This window comes from Pipra filicauda, unplaced genomic scaffold (genome assembly GCF_003945595.2).
Source record: "Pipra filicauda isolate LSUMZ 115617 unplaced genomic scaffold, ASM394559v2 scaffold33_size4404698_pilon, whole genome shotgun sequence".
Taxonomy (NCBI): domain Eukaryota; kingdom Metazoa; phylum Chordata; class Aves; order Passeriformes; family Pipridae; genus Pipra; species Pipra filicauda.
The window spans coordinates 976625-996072 of record NW_024104465.1 but is presented as its reverse complement, the minus strand read 5'-3'; the positions used below and the strand labels follow the sequence as shown (position 1 = coordinate 996072).

Sequence of the window (19448 nt, the reverse complement as noted above, 5' to 3'; positions counted from 1 at the left end):
AGACTTGCTAGGGACAACAGAAAGGCGAGTTTTCAGCTACACACCTCAAACCAAAGGTGAATAAAATATTCAGGAGGGTATTCAGAGAAAGAAAAAAAAGGCATGTTTTTGGTTACTTTTTTTTTTTGCCCAGAGGTTCCAAGCAGTGGAATAACAACTTCAGATCCAATTTGCTACTGTTTATCTGCCCAGCCCTTGCACCCACCTGACGGTCATGCACAGCTCGGGTGCCATCAGCTTCACAGCAGTTCCCTCCAGCCTTTGGGATTAAAATACAAGGTCTTCCTTTTTCTTGCAGTGGCATTTTTAGGCCCTGCCTGGAAAGCATCCCTGTGAACAATTTCTACACTTAGAAGTATTCTGGAAAAAGCTCTAGAAATGCTAATTGATAAATGCTAGTCGATAAATGCTTAATGACAATTAGTCCAGCTTTCCAGAAAATCCCTGGCCTCCCTTGTTAAGCTGTATTGCCCTCCTGCCCCGGGAGAGCAGAGTGTTGTAACTGAGCCCTCTGTCTCTGCCCACAGGTTCCACTGGCACTGCCCAGGTGGGCACTGGACTGAAAGGTGTCTGCTGCCCCCTCAGCTGGCAGGAAGAGGGTTTTGGTGCTTTGCAGGGGTTCACTGAAGCATAACTGTCCTAAGGAAAAGCACTTTCCCAGGCTTTGAGTAAGTTACAGCTGCAAAGCTTTGTCCCACAGCTCTCCCACCCAGACCCACCTCAGCGTTCAGAGAGATCACAAGTGGATCCTCCCTGGCTCTGGGCCCTCCCTGCACAGATGGACCTTCTGTCCTTGGCTCCCCAGTCTCTGCTGAGGATCAAACTATACAGGCTGCTTTGGGTCCCCTGGATTTTGGGAGGCCATGCAGGGCCCGGGTTCCTGTCCCTGTGGAGTCTGGTATGGTTGCTGATGTCACTGTCATTTAACAATCTGTTGAATTCCTTGATAAACTGTTTGACACAAAGTCCTGCAGGTGAAATGGCCAAACTACCTGCCCTTTCTTCTGAAAAGTTGTCCGAATTATCTTAACAACTTTTTCACTCACTTAAGCTTTTTGCAGGAATGCAAAATGAGGCTGGCAGAAAAGCGATAGACTGGAGCATATTTATAGCATAGTTGTCAGAATCCGGACCAGAATTGTACTGTACAAATCTGCTGACAGTCTGGAGTCAGTTTTCTGCTGTGACTGGGAATAGTCAGCTTAGAAATGGCACTTGTTTGTATTCTGAAATTTCCCTAAGGTCACACTTAACCTTGCAAACATGAGGAGTTCCAAAATGGCCTGGGGTGTGTGGCCAGTCTGTGTGGGCAGAAAGTGTGAGAAGTGGAAGCAGGTCACCCTGTGTCAGTACTGGCCTGTTGGGGCACCCAGGGCAGTCGTCACAGCCTCACCCAGCCGGTGTGAGGGCACGGGGCACTGCCTGGGAGCACAGAGGGTTCCGTGAGAGAAGGGGAAGCGCTCACTGAGGGAATCAGGAAACACATACTGAGGGTTGAGTGGCTTCCCCTGCTTAGAATGACCTCTTTGGAGGGGGAAGTGGAGGGAAGGCTCCCAAGTATTTTTCTTTTTATACAAGTAGTGAGTGAGTAGAATTTGAAATTAATTTTTTAAGTAAATGGTAATTAACTCCATTTTTCATTCAAGTTACAGCGCTGTCGCATTTTCTTACCTCTATTCCATGTCTTCTTCCTGTTATTCTTACAGGCAATTGGGTTTTTTACCTCAGGATGTCTTTCAAATTCGGTGTTTTCCATGCTTTCCAACTTCCCTACATAACCTGAATGTGTGATCTGTGTTGAGGGCTCTCAACTTGGGCAAAACAAAGTTTTAATTTAAAATCAAAATATGTCTGTCCTTTTTTCCTAACAGCTAACACTGTCAGAAGAGACTGGTGGAGCAGACTGTTGTGCTGTGAAAGCAGTACTGCAGCAGGTTCAGCTGAGTCCTGTAAAACTTGCTTGCTTAAACACGGAAGGCTGAAATGGCACTTCCGGGGTTTTTTTTGGACTTGTGTGAAATGGAGTGATGAGCCCTGTCCTGCTGTTCTGTGAGGTAGATGCTTCCAAGGGGGAGCCAGACTCCAGGCAGCTCATCATTCCTGGTGAGGGATGGGACAGAAAGGATGTGTCTCATGTCTGTGCTCCCCAGGAGTTAAGTATTTCTCACCTGTGTGTATTTAATTGTAGCAGCCCAGAACAGCTCTCCTCTTCCTTTAGTCTGTTGGGAACTCAAATGAAGAATCTGTGAGCTTTATGTGTGATAAAGAAATCTATCAATTTTAAGGTCCTTGTTACTGTAACTGTTTCCTAAGAAAGGATTCTACTTTGGGCTCCCTGTTTCATCCCCAGCAATCTGCCTCGTAACCAGTTTCATGTACACTTAGAGCACCGTGGGGCAAAAACCACAGTGTCCTTGAGAAGTGCTGTTTTGTCCTGGAGAAGTGGCTTATCTCCTTCCCCTTAATTGTTTCTAATTTATGTATGACCTGATTTTCCCATCTCGGTGCCCCAACTCTGCGATGTTGGCCGAGTTTGTAAAGTGATAAAAAGTTCCGGCTTCCCCTGCAACAGCCCCTTCTTCCCAAGGAGAGCCAGCCCTGCCCACACCTGGCTGGGATGGTGCTGTCTGGGGGTGGCTGGGTAACAGCTCCTCATTTAATGCTGCAGAACTCGTTTGTGTTTTGCACGTTCAGCAGTTCCTTTGCAGGAGCCCTGAGGAGCAGAGGCACAGGCAGCAGAGAGTTCTCTCAGCCAGCAGCAGTGGAGTAAGCTTGTAGTATCTTGCTCTGAGAAAAGCCATGGCTTTGCTCTGGGAGCTCTGGGCCTTTCTGTGTAAGTGTGCTGTTTACCCCAGAGCACTGCTGTGACCAGTGCAGTGTCACAGGTCACTGAGCTCTCTCTGCCCCTGTGGCAGCAGGGAAGGTATTGCATCCAGGCATTCCCAAAAGCAGGTTCTGCCCACAGGCACAGCAGCAGGGCTCTTCCAAGAACAGGCCCTTACTTGATGCTCCCCCCCCAATATTCTCTGCCCACAAGGGATTTGGTCCCTCAGGGTTGTAGGTTCTCCAGGTGTTCTGTGTCAGCCGAGGTGGTCACTGTCACCATGGGGTGTGTACAGGGGCAGTTTCCTTCTGCTCTGGAGAGAAGCTGCAGCCAATTAGAGCTGGTAATGAGGGAGGCAACTGCTGACAGCCAGCAAGGGGATCTGAGAGAAGCAGCTGGATGAGAGGGGAACAGGGCAGCCTGGTGGCAGGAGTGTGACTGACTGTGCTGGGTCACCGGGATTCCAGTGACCTCGGCATACGAGGTCAGTGCAGATGAGCACCGAGCAGGGACTCTGCATTCTTAAGAGTCTTCACATCCCTGCTGCTCCTGTTGTAGCTGAGTGGCTGCAAGGAGAAATTAGTGCAAAATAATATCACACTTCCTCCCACAGTCATAGACGTGAGCCTTCAGCAGTCAAAATGGTGACACAGGATAAAATCAAGCTACAAAAGCGTCTCTCTCCTACAAGGTGTCCATAATGTACAACAGAATCACAGTCACAGTCATGGGAATGGTTTTCCAATAGGACTATTCCTGTTGAATGCATTGCCTGGCTCTGTTTCTGTCAATCCTTATGTCTGTGAGAGCAGCAGGAGAAGCTCAGCACCTGAGGACCTTGCCCCAACACGCTGTTGCCCTCCAGCGCCCTGCAGAGGGATGGATGGCTGACATCACTGAGAACTGGTCTCACTGGTACACACGGGCCCTGCTGGTTTCTGCTTCTGGGTCTTGTGACTGGAAGAAAATAATCTAAATTAATTCACATTTGCATTAAAAAAAAAGAGGGAGGGACTGGTGGTCCTTCAAAGTCTGGTTTTATTTGTCTTCTCTGCTCTCTCACGTATGGCAGAATCCTGCTCTTCTTCTCTCCACACAAGTCTAAATAAATGGCACCACAGGAAAATAACCATTTACCTCTAGTGTACTCCTCTGGACAAGGGGCTGGACCAGACAGTCCAGGTCTTAATCCTCTCCATCTTTTCCTGAGTTTAGAGTTTTTCCTATGGCTGTTGAATCTTCTAAAAGGCAATGTCTTGACAAAGATCATTGATTGAGGACATGTGCTACTGCTAAAGCTTCCTGGTAAGGTTTGTGTGTCATCTCTTTTCCTCCTTGTTGCCCAAAAGGGATTTAAAGGCTGTTACTGCCCCTTCAGGCACTTCCTTTCTTATTCATATTGTAGAAGCACATTTGGGAGCAGAGGTTTCTTTGGCCTTTTTTTTACAAAAAAAAGTCTCAGGCACTGCAGCTTTTTTGCCCTTTGCTTCTATCCCTGCATCCCAGAGCAGCAGAGTGAGGAGGTGCTGGGCTTTGCTGGCCAGTTCAAGGGATTCTTTCTGATCTATGTTTTCACATGTCCACAGAGGGTAACCACAGCCTGTGCTCAGTCCCTCTGTGCATACGTAATTCCTGCATGTCCTGTCTGGCTCCTCTCCTGCTGGTAGAGGGAAGAAGTGCCCTGCTGCAGGATTACCTCCACACAGGCTGTGTCCAATTAGGAGCTCCCAAACACACCTGAAATTCAAGGCACTGTGACCTACAGCCTGGATTGGGGTGAAGGGGTCACAGCTCTCAGCACCTCTAACTCTGGCACTGTTTATCCAGTGCCTGGTAGTAACAAATTTTCCAAAACAGGCACTGGCTGGGAAGGGCACAAGGAGAGCTGCTGACTTCACTGAACAGCCAAAGCTGTTTTGGCACTACCAAACCCATCCAATGCTCCAGGAGAAGCCCCACACTGCCCTACCAGCACAGGTTGTCTCCTCCCTCCTGCACTCACAGCTTACAAACCTCAGTCCAGCCACTGTCCAAGGAAGAGTCAGTACATTGTACATTGAGGGTCAGTTACTCATTGGTGAGGAAAACCTCCATCACTGGCCTCATCCAAGAGGGTCAAACTTGATCACTGTTGAGCACCATTACGAGGCACTTGGGCAGTGTGTGGCTCTCCTGGCTGCCTCAGCCTCGGTAGGCCTTGAGCAGTTGGCCTGCAATCACCAGTCTCTGGATCTCACTGGTCCCCTCGTAGATCTCGGTGATCCGGGCGTCCCGGTAGTGCCGCTCCGCCGGCATCTCCGTCACGTAGCCCATCCCACCCAGGATCTGGATGGCCTGAAGTAAGAGCAGCAAGTTAGACAGGAAGCAGGGTCAAGGAATTTGTTGTCTGCAGAACACAAGCACAGCCACTTTAACGGGAGCTGAGCCCACTGCAGGTGTAACTGGGAGGGGTGGGACCCAGGGGGGTGACTGCAGCTTGTTTGCAATCAAAAGAATAAACAGCATTTGAGCTGGGTAAGAGCAATACTGATGTCCCAGACAGAGAATTAATTGCTTCAGAGATATCTGTTAGTGATCCATGTTCAGCTAAGATGCTTTTATTAAGGACAGGGGACACTAAATGGAGATACACAGCGCCTGTTCCAGGTGCAGTGGTGCTGACTGGTGTGCCAGTGCTCTGTCTCCCACACTGCTGATCCTACTCAAAACTGCCACTACCCTGGACAGCAGCAGGCACATATCACTGTAGTAATACAGCTACCACAGGCCACTATAAATCCCTGCCCCCATCCTGCTCCCTGACAACCCAGAAGAAGGCTGTGCTAACCAGCTTCAGCCACAGGGGTTGAGTAGTTGGTTGGTTGGTTTGTTTAAAAAATAAATTAGTAAATTCCATCCCACCTTCCCAAAGCACTTCTGTTGTGTGACAACCAAACATCCCTCTCCACGTGCTGTATACCAGAGGTGTCAGTGGAAGCAGTTACCTGATGAGCGATGGCCGTTGCAGCTTCTGATGCAGCCAGTTTGGCCATGGCCGCTTCCTTTGGGGAAGGAAAACATCACTGAGGGTGCAGCTGTGGCAAAAAGGAACCCCTCACCTGCTTGAACCCTCACAGCCCAGCTGTGCAGAGACAGGACTGACGTTGTGCCAGCTGGGAGCAGCCACCCCTCTCTCCTCGGCTACAACCAGTGCTGAGCGCAGGGACCCGCTCAGAGTGCGGCTCCCCGGCCCTGAGCCTGTGCCCTGCTGTCACTGCTGGACAAATGCAGGGCTGGCAATACCTTAGTGAAGGGCTTCCCGTTGTCCTTCAGCATAGCAGCTCTCCAGGTCAGCAGGCGGGCGCCCTCCAAGGCCACAGCCATGTCTGCCAGCTTGAACTGCAACGACAAACACTGCCTTTGGCCCAGGGCCTCTGCTGCACAAGGACACACAGCTGAATTCTCCCACCCCTGGGGCCACTGGGAAAGGAGCCTCCATCCAAACAACCCGTTTTAACAGTGTTCAGAAATGGAAATTATTACCCTGTTTATCCCAGGCAGTGCAAAGTGCACTGTGTTGCTGACACCACGCCTCAGAGCACACATGGACTTTCCACCAGCCCCAGCACCATGGGGAGCTGCCCCGTGTGCCCAGCTCATACCTGCACTGCCTGGAGCTTTGTGATGGGCGACCCAAAGGCCATTCTCTTCTCAGCATAATCCACAGCACAGTCCAGAGCTGCCTGTGCTATTCCAAGAGCCTGTGAGGCAATTCCAATCCTTCCTCCATCCAGAGTTTGCTGAGAAAGACACGAAATACCTGTTAAGTCAAGTCATACTTTATCAAAAATAGTAGATTCATATTTCTGTTGCTAGGAAGCACTGTAGCCTCAGAACCCTCTGGTCAGACACCTCCTTGATTCAGAATATCCCCAGTTATGTAGGAATAGAGAGCTACAACAAGTACTGGGCACTGTGGAGAGAAGGGGAGCAGAAAGGAGAGGTGTTGCTTCTTATTAGCTGGGAAGAAAAAAAGCCCAGTGCAAAATAAGGGAAACAGCACAAGAAGCAGCATCTGCTCTGGAACGAGCTGGAAAGAACCCTTCAGCCAGACCCCTGGCTCACTGTGCAGCTCAGTTTACTTTAACTGAAAAATATTGGAAATCTGGTAAATTTTCCTCTTTTGCCCTCATCATTAGGACACTGAAGCATTTTTCAAACTAAGAAGTGAATCCAGTCAATAACCTGACTTAGCTCAAACACCTGCCCATTAGGCTTTTAACTGGTGACCTGCCTCACTGTGCACAGGAAGAGATTGCAGCACAGGGAGAAAAGGCTTCATCCTCTCAGTCCAGGGCTGAGGGTCTTCAAAAGTGATTGGTGACTGGCAGGTTCTTTTAGTTTAGGACATAATGGAATGGGCTGTGCTCCAGGGAGCTTGGCCATTTCAAAAAACAACAAAGGGTGTTTTGCCCCTACAGAGAGAGCACTGACCACTTCCAAGGGGCAGTGCCTCACTGCAGGGAACACGCTGTTCCCAGCTGCCTGGCTCCTCCTCAGAAGTCACACATATGCCATAACTCAGCTGTCATCCACCTTGAGACACTATCCAGAGGTTTTCCTGGGCCTCCAGGACAACTTCCCTCTGCCACAGTATTTAAGCAAAATATCACGTTTTTTCTTTATCCGTGGGTACAAACTGGAGAAAGAGAGGGCTGGGAAGGGAGAACACAAAATACACCACTCCTGCTGACAGCACCTCAGTGGCATCGGCATTGCTTTAGCTGAGAACTGCCATGATAAAAGTGCTGCCAGGGATCTGTGGTAAATTAAGCATTCGTCAATCTGTGGGAATGATTTCTCCCATGGTGGCAAGAGGGGTCAACAGCTTAACATGATATAGAACACCTTATGGGAATGATTCTCAGGGAAGTGATCATGACTCTGGAAATGATTTACAAAATGGTAAAACTTGGGAGCTACAGCTGTGTCCTGATTCCTCTCTTACCATGGCGATTTTGAAGCCCATTCCCGGCTGCCCCAGGAGGTTGGCCTTGGGTATCCTGCAGTCCTCAAATATCAGGTTGGCAGTGGAAGAGGCTCGGATTCCCAGCTTGTCTTCTTTCTTCCCCAGTGACAGCCCAGGTGTTGGCATGGGAACCAAGAAGGCACTAATGCCCTGCAAAAAGACCCAAATTCCTAAGAATGGTGCCACCTTCCCACTAACCTGGCTGTCCACAAGCTTCCTTCGTTTTTCATATTAGCCACATGTCCAGATAACCAGGAGAAGGGAGGGGAGAGCTGAGACATCACAAAGCCAGTGCACATCAGCCCCTCCTCTGCTCAATGCCTGCATGGCCCAAAAAACAGAATATCCAGACCTTTGCAAAGTGCTTCTCCCACACAACTCCTTCACTCGCCTCTTTTTCCTGACTGATCCAAAGGAACGTACCTTGTGCTTCAGGGATTTGTCTGTCGTGGCAAACACCACAGTGGCCGAGGCGTCCCAGGCGTTGGTGATCCAGGCCTTGGTGCCGTTCAGAACCCACTCGTCCCCGTCCAGCCGCGCCACCGTGGAGGCCGCGCCCGCGTCGCTGCCATTCCCTGGGTGAGGCACCACCAAAGCAGCCTCAGGCCACCTGTGCCAGCCTGGGGGACAAACCCACCCCCTGCCCACACCCCCTCAGCTCACGGCACCTCCTCAACTGTGGCAGTGTCACCACTGTCCCTCCCACAGGACCCGGACAGGGAGCAGAAAGGCCAGTGTGTCCAGAGCTCCGCTCACTGAGGGGATGAGCATTTTCAGCTGGGACCATGGGATGGCAGTTCACACCTTGGGCACTGGGACTTCACTTAGAACTGCTACAAACCACCTTTCTACAAACTGTTACAATTTCACAGACCTAAAGTCCACCCTAAACCTGACCAAGGAAAGAAGCAACAGGGATGGTAACAGTCACATCACCTGGTTCACTGAGGGCAAAACATCCAATTTTCTCTCCACTGGTGAAGGGAGCAATCCACTTGTGCTTCTGCTCTTCGGAGCCAAACTTGAGTATTGGCCCTAAATACAGGGACTTTAATAATTGAGTGTTGTTAGTGCCTCTTAAAGGTACAACCAACCCAGTAACTCCCTCCTGCCTACGTGCTCTCCAACACACCAGAACCCGCCACAGGAACAGATCCACTTCTCCCAGGCACCCCTCCCCATCAGTAACCCCCCAGTGCCAGCCAGGCTGCACCCCTGTCCCTCACACTCACGTTGTTGACGCTGACGATGACGCCCGTGGAGGCGCAGCCCCTGCTGATCTCCTCCACGGCAATGGAATAGGCCAGGTAGTCCAGGCCTGCTCCTTTGTACTTCTCTGGCACATCCATAGCCAGCAGCCCTAGGCTACCCATCTTCTTCACCTGCACACAGGGAATGGAGAGGTCAGATCCTCTGCACCACCAGTGTCCCACAAAATACACACAGACACGTGGAGATAAGGAAGGGTCATGGGAGGGCTGCACTCAGAGGAAAAGATGCCACAACTCCTGTGAAATGGGAATCTGACTGTACAGACTGCTAAGTGTCCCCAGGGCCGGGTGAATTCAGCAGGAGCTGTACTTGGTCATTGTTACTTATGCTCTTGCTAGTGTAAAGAGGTCTCTTCAGTACCAGGAAAGGGGGAGCCTTGTGAAGGTGAAATCAGGAGACAGAACCTCACCAGCACTTCCTCAGCCTCCCATCAAAGCTTCTCCCCTTGCATGTCTCCTGTCAGTAGGAAGATTTCAATGGGACATCTAACTGATAAAAATCATCAGAACTTTACCTTTGAGCCTGCTGAGCTTCAGCCTAGGACTGCACAGGGGAAGAATTTTATAGAATGAATGACCCACAGAACTCATTGCAAGAAGATGATCGTTTTTTCATTCCCATTAAAGCCAGATTTTGCTTCCCATAGAATTTAATTGTTGGTTACATTCCATGCTGTTCCACCCCAAATTCCTCAGCTGGACCCCTGGCTCTGCAACCATAAACTCTTCACAGTCTCACTATAAGTCTTTTGTTAATGTTTTGCAACATAGAAGAGAAAAAACAAGCTTTGCTTTGTTTTCATATTTAAGATGTCAAGCTTCTGGTGTTGCAAAAATAAGGTGTTACCAGCCCCTGTTTGCTTTAAGAGAAACCTGGGGGAATTTTTAAACAAATCATTTCCCTCCTGTAAGGATACCCAACACACCAGTCCTTGACATTCAATCCAGAGGATGCACAGGACAGAAACTCCTTCTATGTTGCTTTATAACCATTGTTTACATTTTCAGTTTTTCCCTACACATTCAAGTGAAAAGACTCAAAATCAAATGTAAAATTCACAGATGAGAACAGTAAGGAAAAGAGTTGTTTTCTTCCTTTGAGTAAGTGTGATTTTCCTGGCTACCTTCCTTACTCCTTAATAGAAAGAGGAGCGTGACAAAACTCACATGCCTCCAACTGTGTTTGTTTGGAGTCTCTTGGCTAGCACAACAGGATCTGTTTTTCTGAAGCTTCCTATTTCAACACACACAGACTACACTGCTGTGTCTTTCCACAAGAGAAATCACAGGTTTGGCTGGAATCTCAATTTGTTCACAGTCCCAGAGGATGACCAACAGGCATCTCTTATCTCCTAATCACTTCTTTCCACCATCTGTAATGTACCCAGGTCATCTCTGCCTCCTCACTGTAAACCATTTTTATGGTAATGTGCAACCTTTAAAAGTATTTTATAATATACTGATTTTATAATAATATTTTATTTTATAATAAATTGATTTTATAATAAATTGATTTTATAACTCAATTGTTTTATAGCCCATAGGCATGTCGGTAAGAGAACTGAAAATTCAGCAGTACTAAAGCCAGATATAGAGAGACACAAGTGAAGGTGAAGAGCTCAAAACGTCCTGTGGGCTTTAAGACCTCCATACTCACAGAACTCTCCCACGAGTCGGTCTGAACTTCAGTTTTCCGCTACTCTGGGGCTGGACGCATATTTTGCCTCAGCCCGGACGGTCCTGCCCCTGAGCAGCGGCCGGGGGGGCTCCGGCTGTGCCATTCCCGCTCCTTATGCCCACCTGCTCGGCCGGGAAGCGGTGCTCCTTGTCCAGCTGCGCTGCCAGTGGCATCAGCTCCTTTTCAGCGAAGTCCCGCACGGTCTCCCGCAGCATCTGGTGCGTCTCGGGCAGCTCCGCGCTCTGGTACACGGTGTGCAGGCGGCGGCACCGCAGGGACAGCGCTGCAACGGGGACGGGGCTCAGCGCCGGTGCCGCTGGGGTACGGGTGGGAGACGGAGAAGGGACTTTTCCTGAAGGACCCACGGGCCCCCCTCCCCGGGGCCACGGCTCCCCTCAAGGGCGGCGCCGCTCGCGCGGCTGAGGGGACCCGCCTCAGGCCGGGCCTGAAGGGCACCGGGGCACCGCCTCCCGCGCAGGCCGCGGCCCCTTCCCGCCCCTCCCGCGTGCCCCGCAGCCCCCCTTGAGCAGCCGCGGCGTAACGAGGCTCCTCTCGGCGCCCTCACCCCGGGGGGCTCCGCCGCGGGCCACGATCGCCGCCATCGCCGCCGCCGCCATCGCGCCGCCTCACGGAGCGCGCGCTCCGCGCATGCGCCACAGCAGCGCCCCCTGGCGGCGCAGGACCAGCCCCTCCCCTCAGCCCCCGGCCCCGCCCCCGGCCCCGCCCCCGGCCCTCAGCGCGGCCCGCACAGGGAGGAAGGTCCTTTATTCCTCTTGCTGGTGACAAAATCAGGGGCTGTACAAATACAGCGGCACCGGGGGCCGCACGGACACCCCGGCACCCCCGCGGGCACCCGGGGACGAAGGGGACAGCACGGAGGAGTCCACGCGCCAGCAGCCCCAAGGCCACACTGTGAGAGATATAAATAAATGTCCTGTGACAGCACTGGGATCCGGGCGGGAGAGGGGGGTGCTGGTGATCGTCCCGTTGCTGCAGAGGAAGAGGTGCTGCCTCCACCAGGCTGCCTTCCCTTAGCCTTGTCCTCAGCATAAAGCTCCAGGAGAGTTTGTGGGTCTCACTGACAGCCAGGCAGGCTCTGGGCAGCACAAAGGAGCTCCGTGGGATGGGACAGCAGGGCAGAATGCGGGGAAGCAGCTGAAGAGGAGGTGATGAAACACAGAACTGAGATGTAGAGTTGCTACATTTGGACCTTACTGCTTCACCACCACCTTCCTCGTTCATTTCTGTCTGCTGAACATCTGTTTCCTTCTTCCTGAACCCTCAGATAAGTGGAACAAACATCCCCAAGCACCAAAGAGAAGCCTGCTGCTCCTCTGCAGCAAGAAACATTGAAAATCCTCAGGAAAAACACACAAAGGAAGACACTTCCTACCAAAAACAGAGGACAAGGACAGCAGTATCCAGTCCATACAATAAGAGATAATCTTCCTTCACAAGGTGCAATATGTATTCCACACTCAGGTCATGAAAATAGCTCTCCAGAAAGCTTGCTGGCATGGATCCAAAGCACTTGCCTCAAAGATGTGAAAAAGAGGTCCTTGCACTAATAGGGCAAATACCGGAAAAACTTAGCATGAGTTTATGGGTTTGGTCCCTTTTTTTGTTAGAGCAGAACTCAGTATGATCCCAACTGTTTTTTCTTTCCAATTCAGCATACAACCTGAGAGAAGCTGTTTGCACAGATACCTTTTCTCTTGCTCAAACTCCAACTGACTCTGAGAGCATCTCCCCTGCCTGCAGCACCTGGCTAGGACTGACCATGACAAGGATGTGATCCCATTGGAATTTCTTCTTAACTCACTGGCATAAGTAGCTTTGACCCATCGTTAAAGCATCAGAGCACGCACTCTGGAAGGAAACTGGTCTGTTAAACCATATTTACCAAAGCTATCATCCCTGCCACAAAGAAAAGAGGCTTTATAAAAAGTATGTAAGAGAAGAGGAATCCTAGGGAAGCGACTAAAGTAGGGAGAGGAGTTTGGAAATCCCTGACTTTCTGGATTACAATCAACTTTTTCAGTGCCGGGTTGCCCTCTTGTAGGGACTCTTTTTTTCCCTGCAGCATGCACTTTGGGCAAAGACCACCTGATTTGGCACAGCAGACAAATTCAGCTACAAACCATGGGGTGCTACTGCTGCCTGCGAGTCTCCCGGTTTTCCTCCAGTTTTCCTTTTCCTTATTGCTGAATGGCTGATACATTCACCAGCGCGAAAGCCACCGCGCCGGTGCTGTTTCCTGGTCTCTGCTGATGGCAAAGGACAGCAGGAGTTATTCCCTTTTCCTGCCGGAGTCTGCCGCCAGCAGCCGCTAGATGGGGCGCGCCCCCCGTGCGCGCCCCCGCCGGTGCCCGCCCGCGCCGGCCACGGGCCCTTCTGCCTTTGAGGAACCTTTACACACTGACACAGAAAACAGACGGGCATCACCACACTTCACAAGAAACGCCAAGCGGTTGCTTCGTAATAGGAAGTGTGATAAAAGTAATATTTGAAGGCACCTGGATCTATACTACTTACAAAATTCAGCTCAACATGCTAAAGTTTCCCAGGGAATAACTAGCAGGCTCTTCAGACACTGCTTCTGAGCACTTCAGGGTGAAAAACGCACTTCCAGGCAGTTCTGCCTTATTGCATGTAACTCACAGCAAGGCAAACGCTTCCCACCTCACTGGCACCACAGGAGGCCTGCTGAAGACGCTCACTGCAAGAGGCTTCTCGAGTTCCACCTTCCCAGCAGCTTTAACTAATCCTGAAATAACCAAACAGGATTGCCTAAGTGCCTGTGGAGATGCTGGAGGGGATCCATGGTAGCAGAATGGTTCTTCATCTTTCAACGCAGACCTTGCCCCTCCGCATTCCCAAGACATTTGTTGTGGTTGCTCATGATTAATGCTCCACCCAGAACAGGTCATTTGTTGTGGTTAATCATAATTAAGTATCTTCCCAAGAGCTGGAGATTCTTTCATGGCTGCCACCCCACACACTTTCCCTGCTTACCCTGGTGCCAGCTGATGTTCCATGCCAAAGTTACTTCCATCAATCTGGAGGTAAAGGCAGTGGTTTCCTGTTGCTGTCTACGCATTAATAAGCTCTGGTTTGTGATGCCCCACTCAATCCTGCTTAAACAAACTACACCGAATCTTACTTAACACAACAGGTAACCAACCATATCCACCAAGGAGACAGGTTTCATCTGTCTCAAGAACAAATGGAATTAATGTTAGAGAAGGTCTCTAGTCTAGACACAACCTAACTCCCACGTACAAGAGACACAGCTGATCAGCCCAGTGTGGAGACGGGAAAAGTGCCAGTCTCAAGAGCCAGCAAAACTGGCAGAAAAGGGTTTTGATAGATGAGATTTTGCATGGTCAGGAGCCAGGCCCCAGTATGGCTACTGGCAACACACAGGTCTCCTCTTCCCACTGCATGGTGCTATCTCCCATCACCAGATCCCAAACACAGCTGTGAAACACTCCCTCTGGTCTGGTGGTATCTACCTCGACAGAACAACTTCCCAAACCATAAATAAGCAGCTGAGTAGGCAAAGCAGCTATGGGAACCCCAGCAGCTAAAAAGAAAATCATGTACATTCTCACTTTCCAAGGATCCCACTCCATAACACTGAGTGAACTGACCCAGGAAGCTTTTAGTTACTAAATACCTCCAATGAAACAAAACAAATGAGCTGGTGCTCCTCATAGCACCTCTGACAGATCATTTGGGTTTAGAAGTATCGACTGAAGCCTGGGAAACTCTGCTTCCTACACATTTTTTCAAGTGACTCTCCACATTCTCCCTTTTTCCTCTAAGCCCCACTCCCCTACACCCCAGCCAGGCTGACAATGTGCTGTCCATCTAAAAAGCAACACATTCTGTAGCAAGAGCCAAAATTCCTACAACAAAGGGAAGCAGGAGAAATGGTAAACATAGTGAGATTAACTTCAGCTCTAAGGTTGACCTCTTAGCTCTAACATGCAACAATTTGCTGACAAGAGCTCAAAGAGAAATGCTATCAGAGCGATAAAACCTTTTTCCCCTATCTCGTATCTCTAGTGAAATCTCTTGCAAAACACAGATTAAACTATTCTCAGGGGCAGCTCAGGCCCCCAGAGGCAGATGGAAGATTCCTGCACTGTTTAGAAGCGGAATAAGTCTCTTAGTTTATCTTTCTCACTGCAGAATACTGGGATGCACCCTAAAAAGCAATGTCAGCCACGCTACAAACTAAAACACTGTGCACTAAAGAGAGGATCTATCCAACTAGAGAAGAGATCTGCTCTTCAGGCATCACTGGTTACTTGAAGGGGTAAGATTTTTTTCAGCTAAGAAAAAGCTTAACACAAACAATCTGACCTCTTCAAAGAGAGCAGTCACCCAAGAGGTGAAGCATCAGAAGCACTAAGGTGCAACCTAACTATAAAGACTAAGAGCAAGAATTGTGCCTCTTATCCATGACCTAACCAAGGTATCAGAAGGTAGCCAGGAACACAGGAGGAGAGGCAGGATACGCCGAGTGTCGGATAGAGAAGTGTTGCAGGGAGATTTCCTTCAGGAGCCTTCGCCTTTGCTTCATGTCCTCAGCCTCATGCACGGAGAAAAGGTTTGGCAAGAAGCCTTGTTGCACGAGACAGCAACTCTAGTCCGCTCCTGCACATCTGGAATGGTTAATGGCATCACAGCATCCAGCAGACAGGATGGCTACTGTCCCCCATTGTAAGCATAGTCGGCCTTGTTGTGCATTATCAACTTGTTGTCCACAAAGTAAAAGCTGTCCGAGCGCGTCTCGTACGGGTTTTCAACCATCAGACGGACTGTAAAGAGAAAGCTTCATTACATTCAACAGCCTGCCACAGCCAGGATAAAAAGGGCTCTGCCACTCCACTGCATTTACCAGGCTGATGCTCTGCCCTACCCAAGGGAGAGAAGCCAACTGCTGCTGAGCGCACTTCAAAGGCTCCGGCCTGCCCTTTCTTCCTATTCACAAGACAAGTGCTGTTAAAAGCAAACAAAGGGGGATCAAGCAATTTTACTCAAAAGGACCTTGGCAACTGCCAGAGCCGTGACTGGAGCAGAGCAGTGATCACCTCTGTAAGCAGAAGGAGCACTCCCCACACGTACACAGGCAGGGTACAAACCCTGTGTCTCCTCCTGCATCCAGGCAGCCCCAGGAGGGCTCACGTGCTCCTGCTCTATCCACCCCCTGAGGTCAAACATACCCCATGCAATGTGTATTTGCAGAGATCTAGGCAGGCTCAAACACACCCCCTCAGTTCTGTTCCAAAGCAGGAGGCTCAAGCCCTAACAAAGCAAGCACTGAAAACAGATGGGTGGCTACCAAAAGAATCCCTTTTCAGGATTTTGTTTTCTTCTGGGCTACACTACGAGGCATTAGGTGTGTCAGCCCTCTGACTCTGATCAGTTCTCGCAGCCTGTGACTTAGCACAGGTTGTCTTAGGCTTTCATTTTCAAAGGAGGAGGCTTTGCAGCACAAATGTGTAATTCAGACAAGATTACACACTGCTTAAACCAGGAACCTGTATCTGTTTGTTCCTGTCGCCTCCATCCCAGTCACAACTTCTTTTACAAGTAGAGTTAGGGAGAAAATGAGCAGATGCACACAAACAAAACACCACTCAGCGTGGCAAAGGAGGTACTTACTAAGGTCTTCTGAGAGCTGAGGGAATTCATAGATGTGTTCACATGTGTTCCTGCTACTGGGGATGCAGAAGCCAAAATCAAAGTCAAAGTTCTTCAGCAGACGATCTCGGAAGTAATGCCTCTCAATCATTCGGAAGTTTGACACCGGCTTTTCTCCCACTGTGAATTCCACTCTGCACACAGAAAGCAGGAAAAAGCAGCTAAGATAATATACCTCTCTTCCTATTGGGAAGAACAGAGCCTTGGACCTGAGGCTACACAAGTGTGCAACAGATCATTCCAGAGAGAGACATCGATATTTGTAGTGTAAGATGGGCCCTCTCCAGTCTTTGACACAGTTTTGTTATAAACTGTCAAAAGACACTTTGTAAACACCCGACTCTCCCCTCATTCCATGAATCCCTACTCACGTTGCACCAACGGTCCGAAGCCGGAGGAACGCTGGGGTGAACTGGTACCGAACAAAGCGACCTGCACTCGCGTCCAGTTCACTGCTGTCCTCCTCATCCTCCTCATCGTGCTCTAGAAAACACACCAGCTCAGAGTTACTCTGCTGATACTGTGTGTCCATGTAAGGTGATACTGGCCAGCCAGTGCATCAGCACAGGCTGGCTATTGCTTAGGTACTGAACATAAATACATTTAATAATTGGTCTGATTCTTATACTGGCACTAAGTAAAAATCTAAAAGATTTGCAGTGACAGTTGGTATTTGGTGGCTTCAGAGCTGATCTCACAGGATATACCCCATCACATGAAAGCACATGAAACCAACTCTGTACCATATCAAGTCCAAAAAGGAAAGATTTGCAGCTGATAGGACTCCCCCATCTCACGAAAATCACATTTTTATGACAAGTTTCTCAGCAGAGATAAACTCAATCCTATGCTTAAAGGCAAGGAATTCAGTCACCAGGACATATCAAAGGACCTTTCTGCTTGGTTTGCATGGGTCCTGCATTGCAACTTCTCAGCTCTCTGAGTCTCTACTGTCCCTCCAATGTTAGTGTGACGTACCTGAGGCAGACGGCTTTGCAATTTCAAACAGCACTGTTCCAGTTTCAAGGTCCCGGATCTTAAACCTGGTGAAGTCAATGTTGTAAATGTTGTCCTCAGGTTTGCATAAATAATCTAGAAGAGAGAAAAAACATATAGTAACATTTCAAAATACCCCTGATCACTTATCAAATTAATTTCCTTTTTTGCTACCGCCAGCCCGTTAAGGGGCTCATTGTTTTGCAGAAGCTTCATGAAAGCAGGACAAAGTTAAGGATAGAAGAAACAAAGGCACGGTAGGTGCCAGGTAGCGGAAGGAGAAAGGGAAAGGATCGGGGCAGAAAAGCAGAGATCAGCATCCCAGCAGAAAACAAAGACAAAACGAAAAACCCACAAAAAAAAACACCCAAACACCTCAAACTTTCTGGAAGTTGTAAGGAAGCTGCCGGTGGGCACACCCCCGCTCTGCTGCGGCCACCGCCGCCCGAGTGCTCCCTCCCTGCCGCTCCCCCCGGGGACCCGCCGCTCCCGCCCCGGGGGCCCGTCCCGCAGAGCCCCGCGGAGCCCCCGCCGCGCCGGGCCCGGCCCGCACTCACTCTCCGTCACCCGGCACAGCCCCAGGACGTGCTCGGGCCGGACGGTCTCCAGCGCCAGCAACTCGGACTCGGTCCAGGGCGGCCGCGGCGCCGCGTCGGCCGATCCGCGGCGGCCCCGCAGGCGGCTCAGCGGCCCCGCGGATCCCGGCGGCGGCTTCTTGTCCGGCCCCGCCGCCGCCGCCGCCCGCGCCCTGGAGCCGCTCATGGCCGCCGCCAAGATGGCCGCCGCCCGCCTCGGTAGCTATGGGAGCGCGGGGCGGGGCGGGGCAAGGGGGCCGTTGCCCGGCAACGCCGCGCCCGAAGCTCAGCAGGGCCCGGCGCGGCCGCGCCCGGATGGGTGACCCCAAAGCCGCGGCATCGGGACCCCCGGGTGCGCAGCGGGACGGGCCGGAGGGGAAGGGGAGTTACTTGAGGGGGAAAAAAAACCACAAGAAACAAACAAAACCAGCCCTCCTCCCGCTGCCCCGCTGCCGGCGGCCAGCCCCCGCCCCGCTCCTGCCTGGGGAGCCGGGCATCACCCCTCGCTGGCATCACCCCGCTGACGAAAGCACGGCCGGTGATGACAGAGCGGGTGTCCCCCGAGAGCCCCGGTGTGGTCATGGGGACGGCCTGTTTAGGGCACTTTTCGGGGAGCCGGTACGGTGTCAGCAAGGGGATGCCATGGAGCGACACCCCCCCGCTGCAGGGCCTGGGGACACCCCGGGCACAGCGGAGGTGACAGCAGCAGACCCCGGACGAGCGTCCTGAGCCTGGTGGGAGGGACTGGGGAGGTCCCACTTGGAGTGACTCACAGGAGCATCAGATGGAGGAAAGGATGCATTTCCTCCCAAAGAGGGGCAGCCCACCAGCCCACCTCCAGCCCTTTGGGGAACTGGGGCAAGAACAAGAAACATCTGCATCCTCTTTTCAGTCTCCAGCCAACACTGAACACGCTCACCATGAGCAGAAGCACATTTAGAGCAGTGGTTAGTGATGTTTGCTGCTGCTTGTGAGCAGAACGCACCTCCTACTGCCAACCAAAAGCTATTTCACAAAAGCCTGTCCAGCCAATGCTCCTAAACCCTCCTCACTGCATGGGGTCGGTCCCTCCATCCTGTGCCTTGGGAAGGACACAGCCAGGCTGTCTGGAAGAACAGCTGCTCTGCATGGGGCCAGGGCCCCTTGTACCCCCAGATCAGGCACCCAGAACACAAAGGTGCTGCCTTCTCTCTGCTCCAGCTCCAGCCCCGCCTGCCCACCTCCGATGCAGTTTCAAGCTGAAACGGGGGCAGCTTGCAAAGCCCCAGAAGGCAGATTACATCTCTGGCGCTCCTTATCTGAGCAGGAAGCAACAAGGTCTGCATCAGCACTTTTAACAGGATGTTGTACCATTCAACTTGCACTTAATAGCCCAAAATGA

General features: G+C 51.0%; 1 protein-coding gene across 2 annotated transcripts; it reads right to left on the bottom strand.

Annotated features, from left to right (window-relative positions):
• Positions 1-1091: 1091 nt before the first annotated feature.
• On the bottom strand, positions 1092-18273 carry ACADS (acyl-CoA dehydrogenase short chain). 2 transcript variants are annotated; one of them, XM_027714307.2, is made up of 13 exons: positions 18050-18273; positions 17475-17588; positions 16868-16979; positions 16458-16630; positions 10904-11064; positions 9065-9214; positions 8769-8880; positions 8256-8407; positions 7812-7982; positions 6466-6603; positions 6107-6202; positions 5809-5865; positions 1092-5158 (listed from the first exon to the last, which is right to left on the bottom strand). In XM_027714307.2, the coding sequence occupies exons 1-13, from the start codon at positions 18252-18254 to the stop codon at positions 5006-5008; spliced, it is 1794 nt and encodes a 597-aa protein (XP_027570108.1). In that variant the 5' UTR covers positions 18255-18273; the 3' UTR covers positions 1092-5005. The 2 variants fall into 2 exon arrangements, with proteins under 2 accessions (XP_027570108.1, XP_039240059.1); XM_039384125.1 differs by lacking the exons at positions 16458-16630; positions 16868-16979; positions 17475-17588; positions 18050-18273 and adding an exon at positions 11347-11398.
• Positions 18274-19448: the final 1175 nt, after the last annotated feature.

Coding starts and splice junctions, on each gene's coding strand:
- ACADS (XM_027714307.2), bottom strand. CDS start 18,254: ATGAGCGGCTCCAGGGCGCGGGCGGCGGCGGCGGCGGGGCCGGACAAG. Junction 9,215..10,903: donor ACCGCTTCCCGGCCGAGCAG/GTGGGCATAAGG, acceptor CCCTGTGTGCAG/GTGAAGAAGATGGGTAGCCT. Junction 8,408..8,768: donor TTTTGCCCTCAGTGAACCAG/GTGATGTGACTG, acceptor TGCCTCACCCAG/GGAATGGCAGCGACGCGGGC.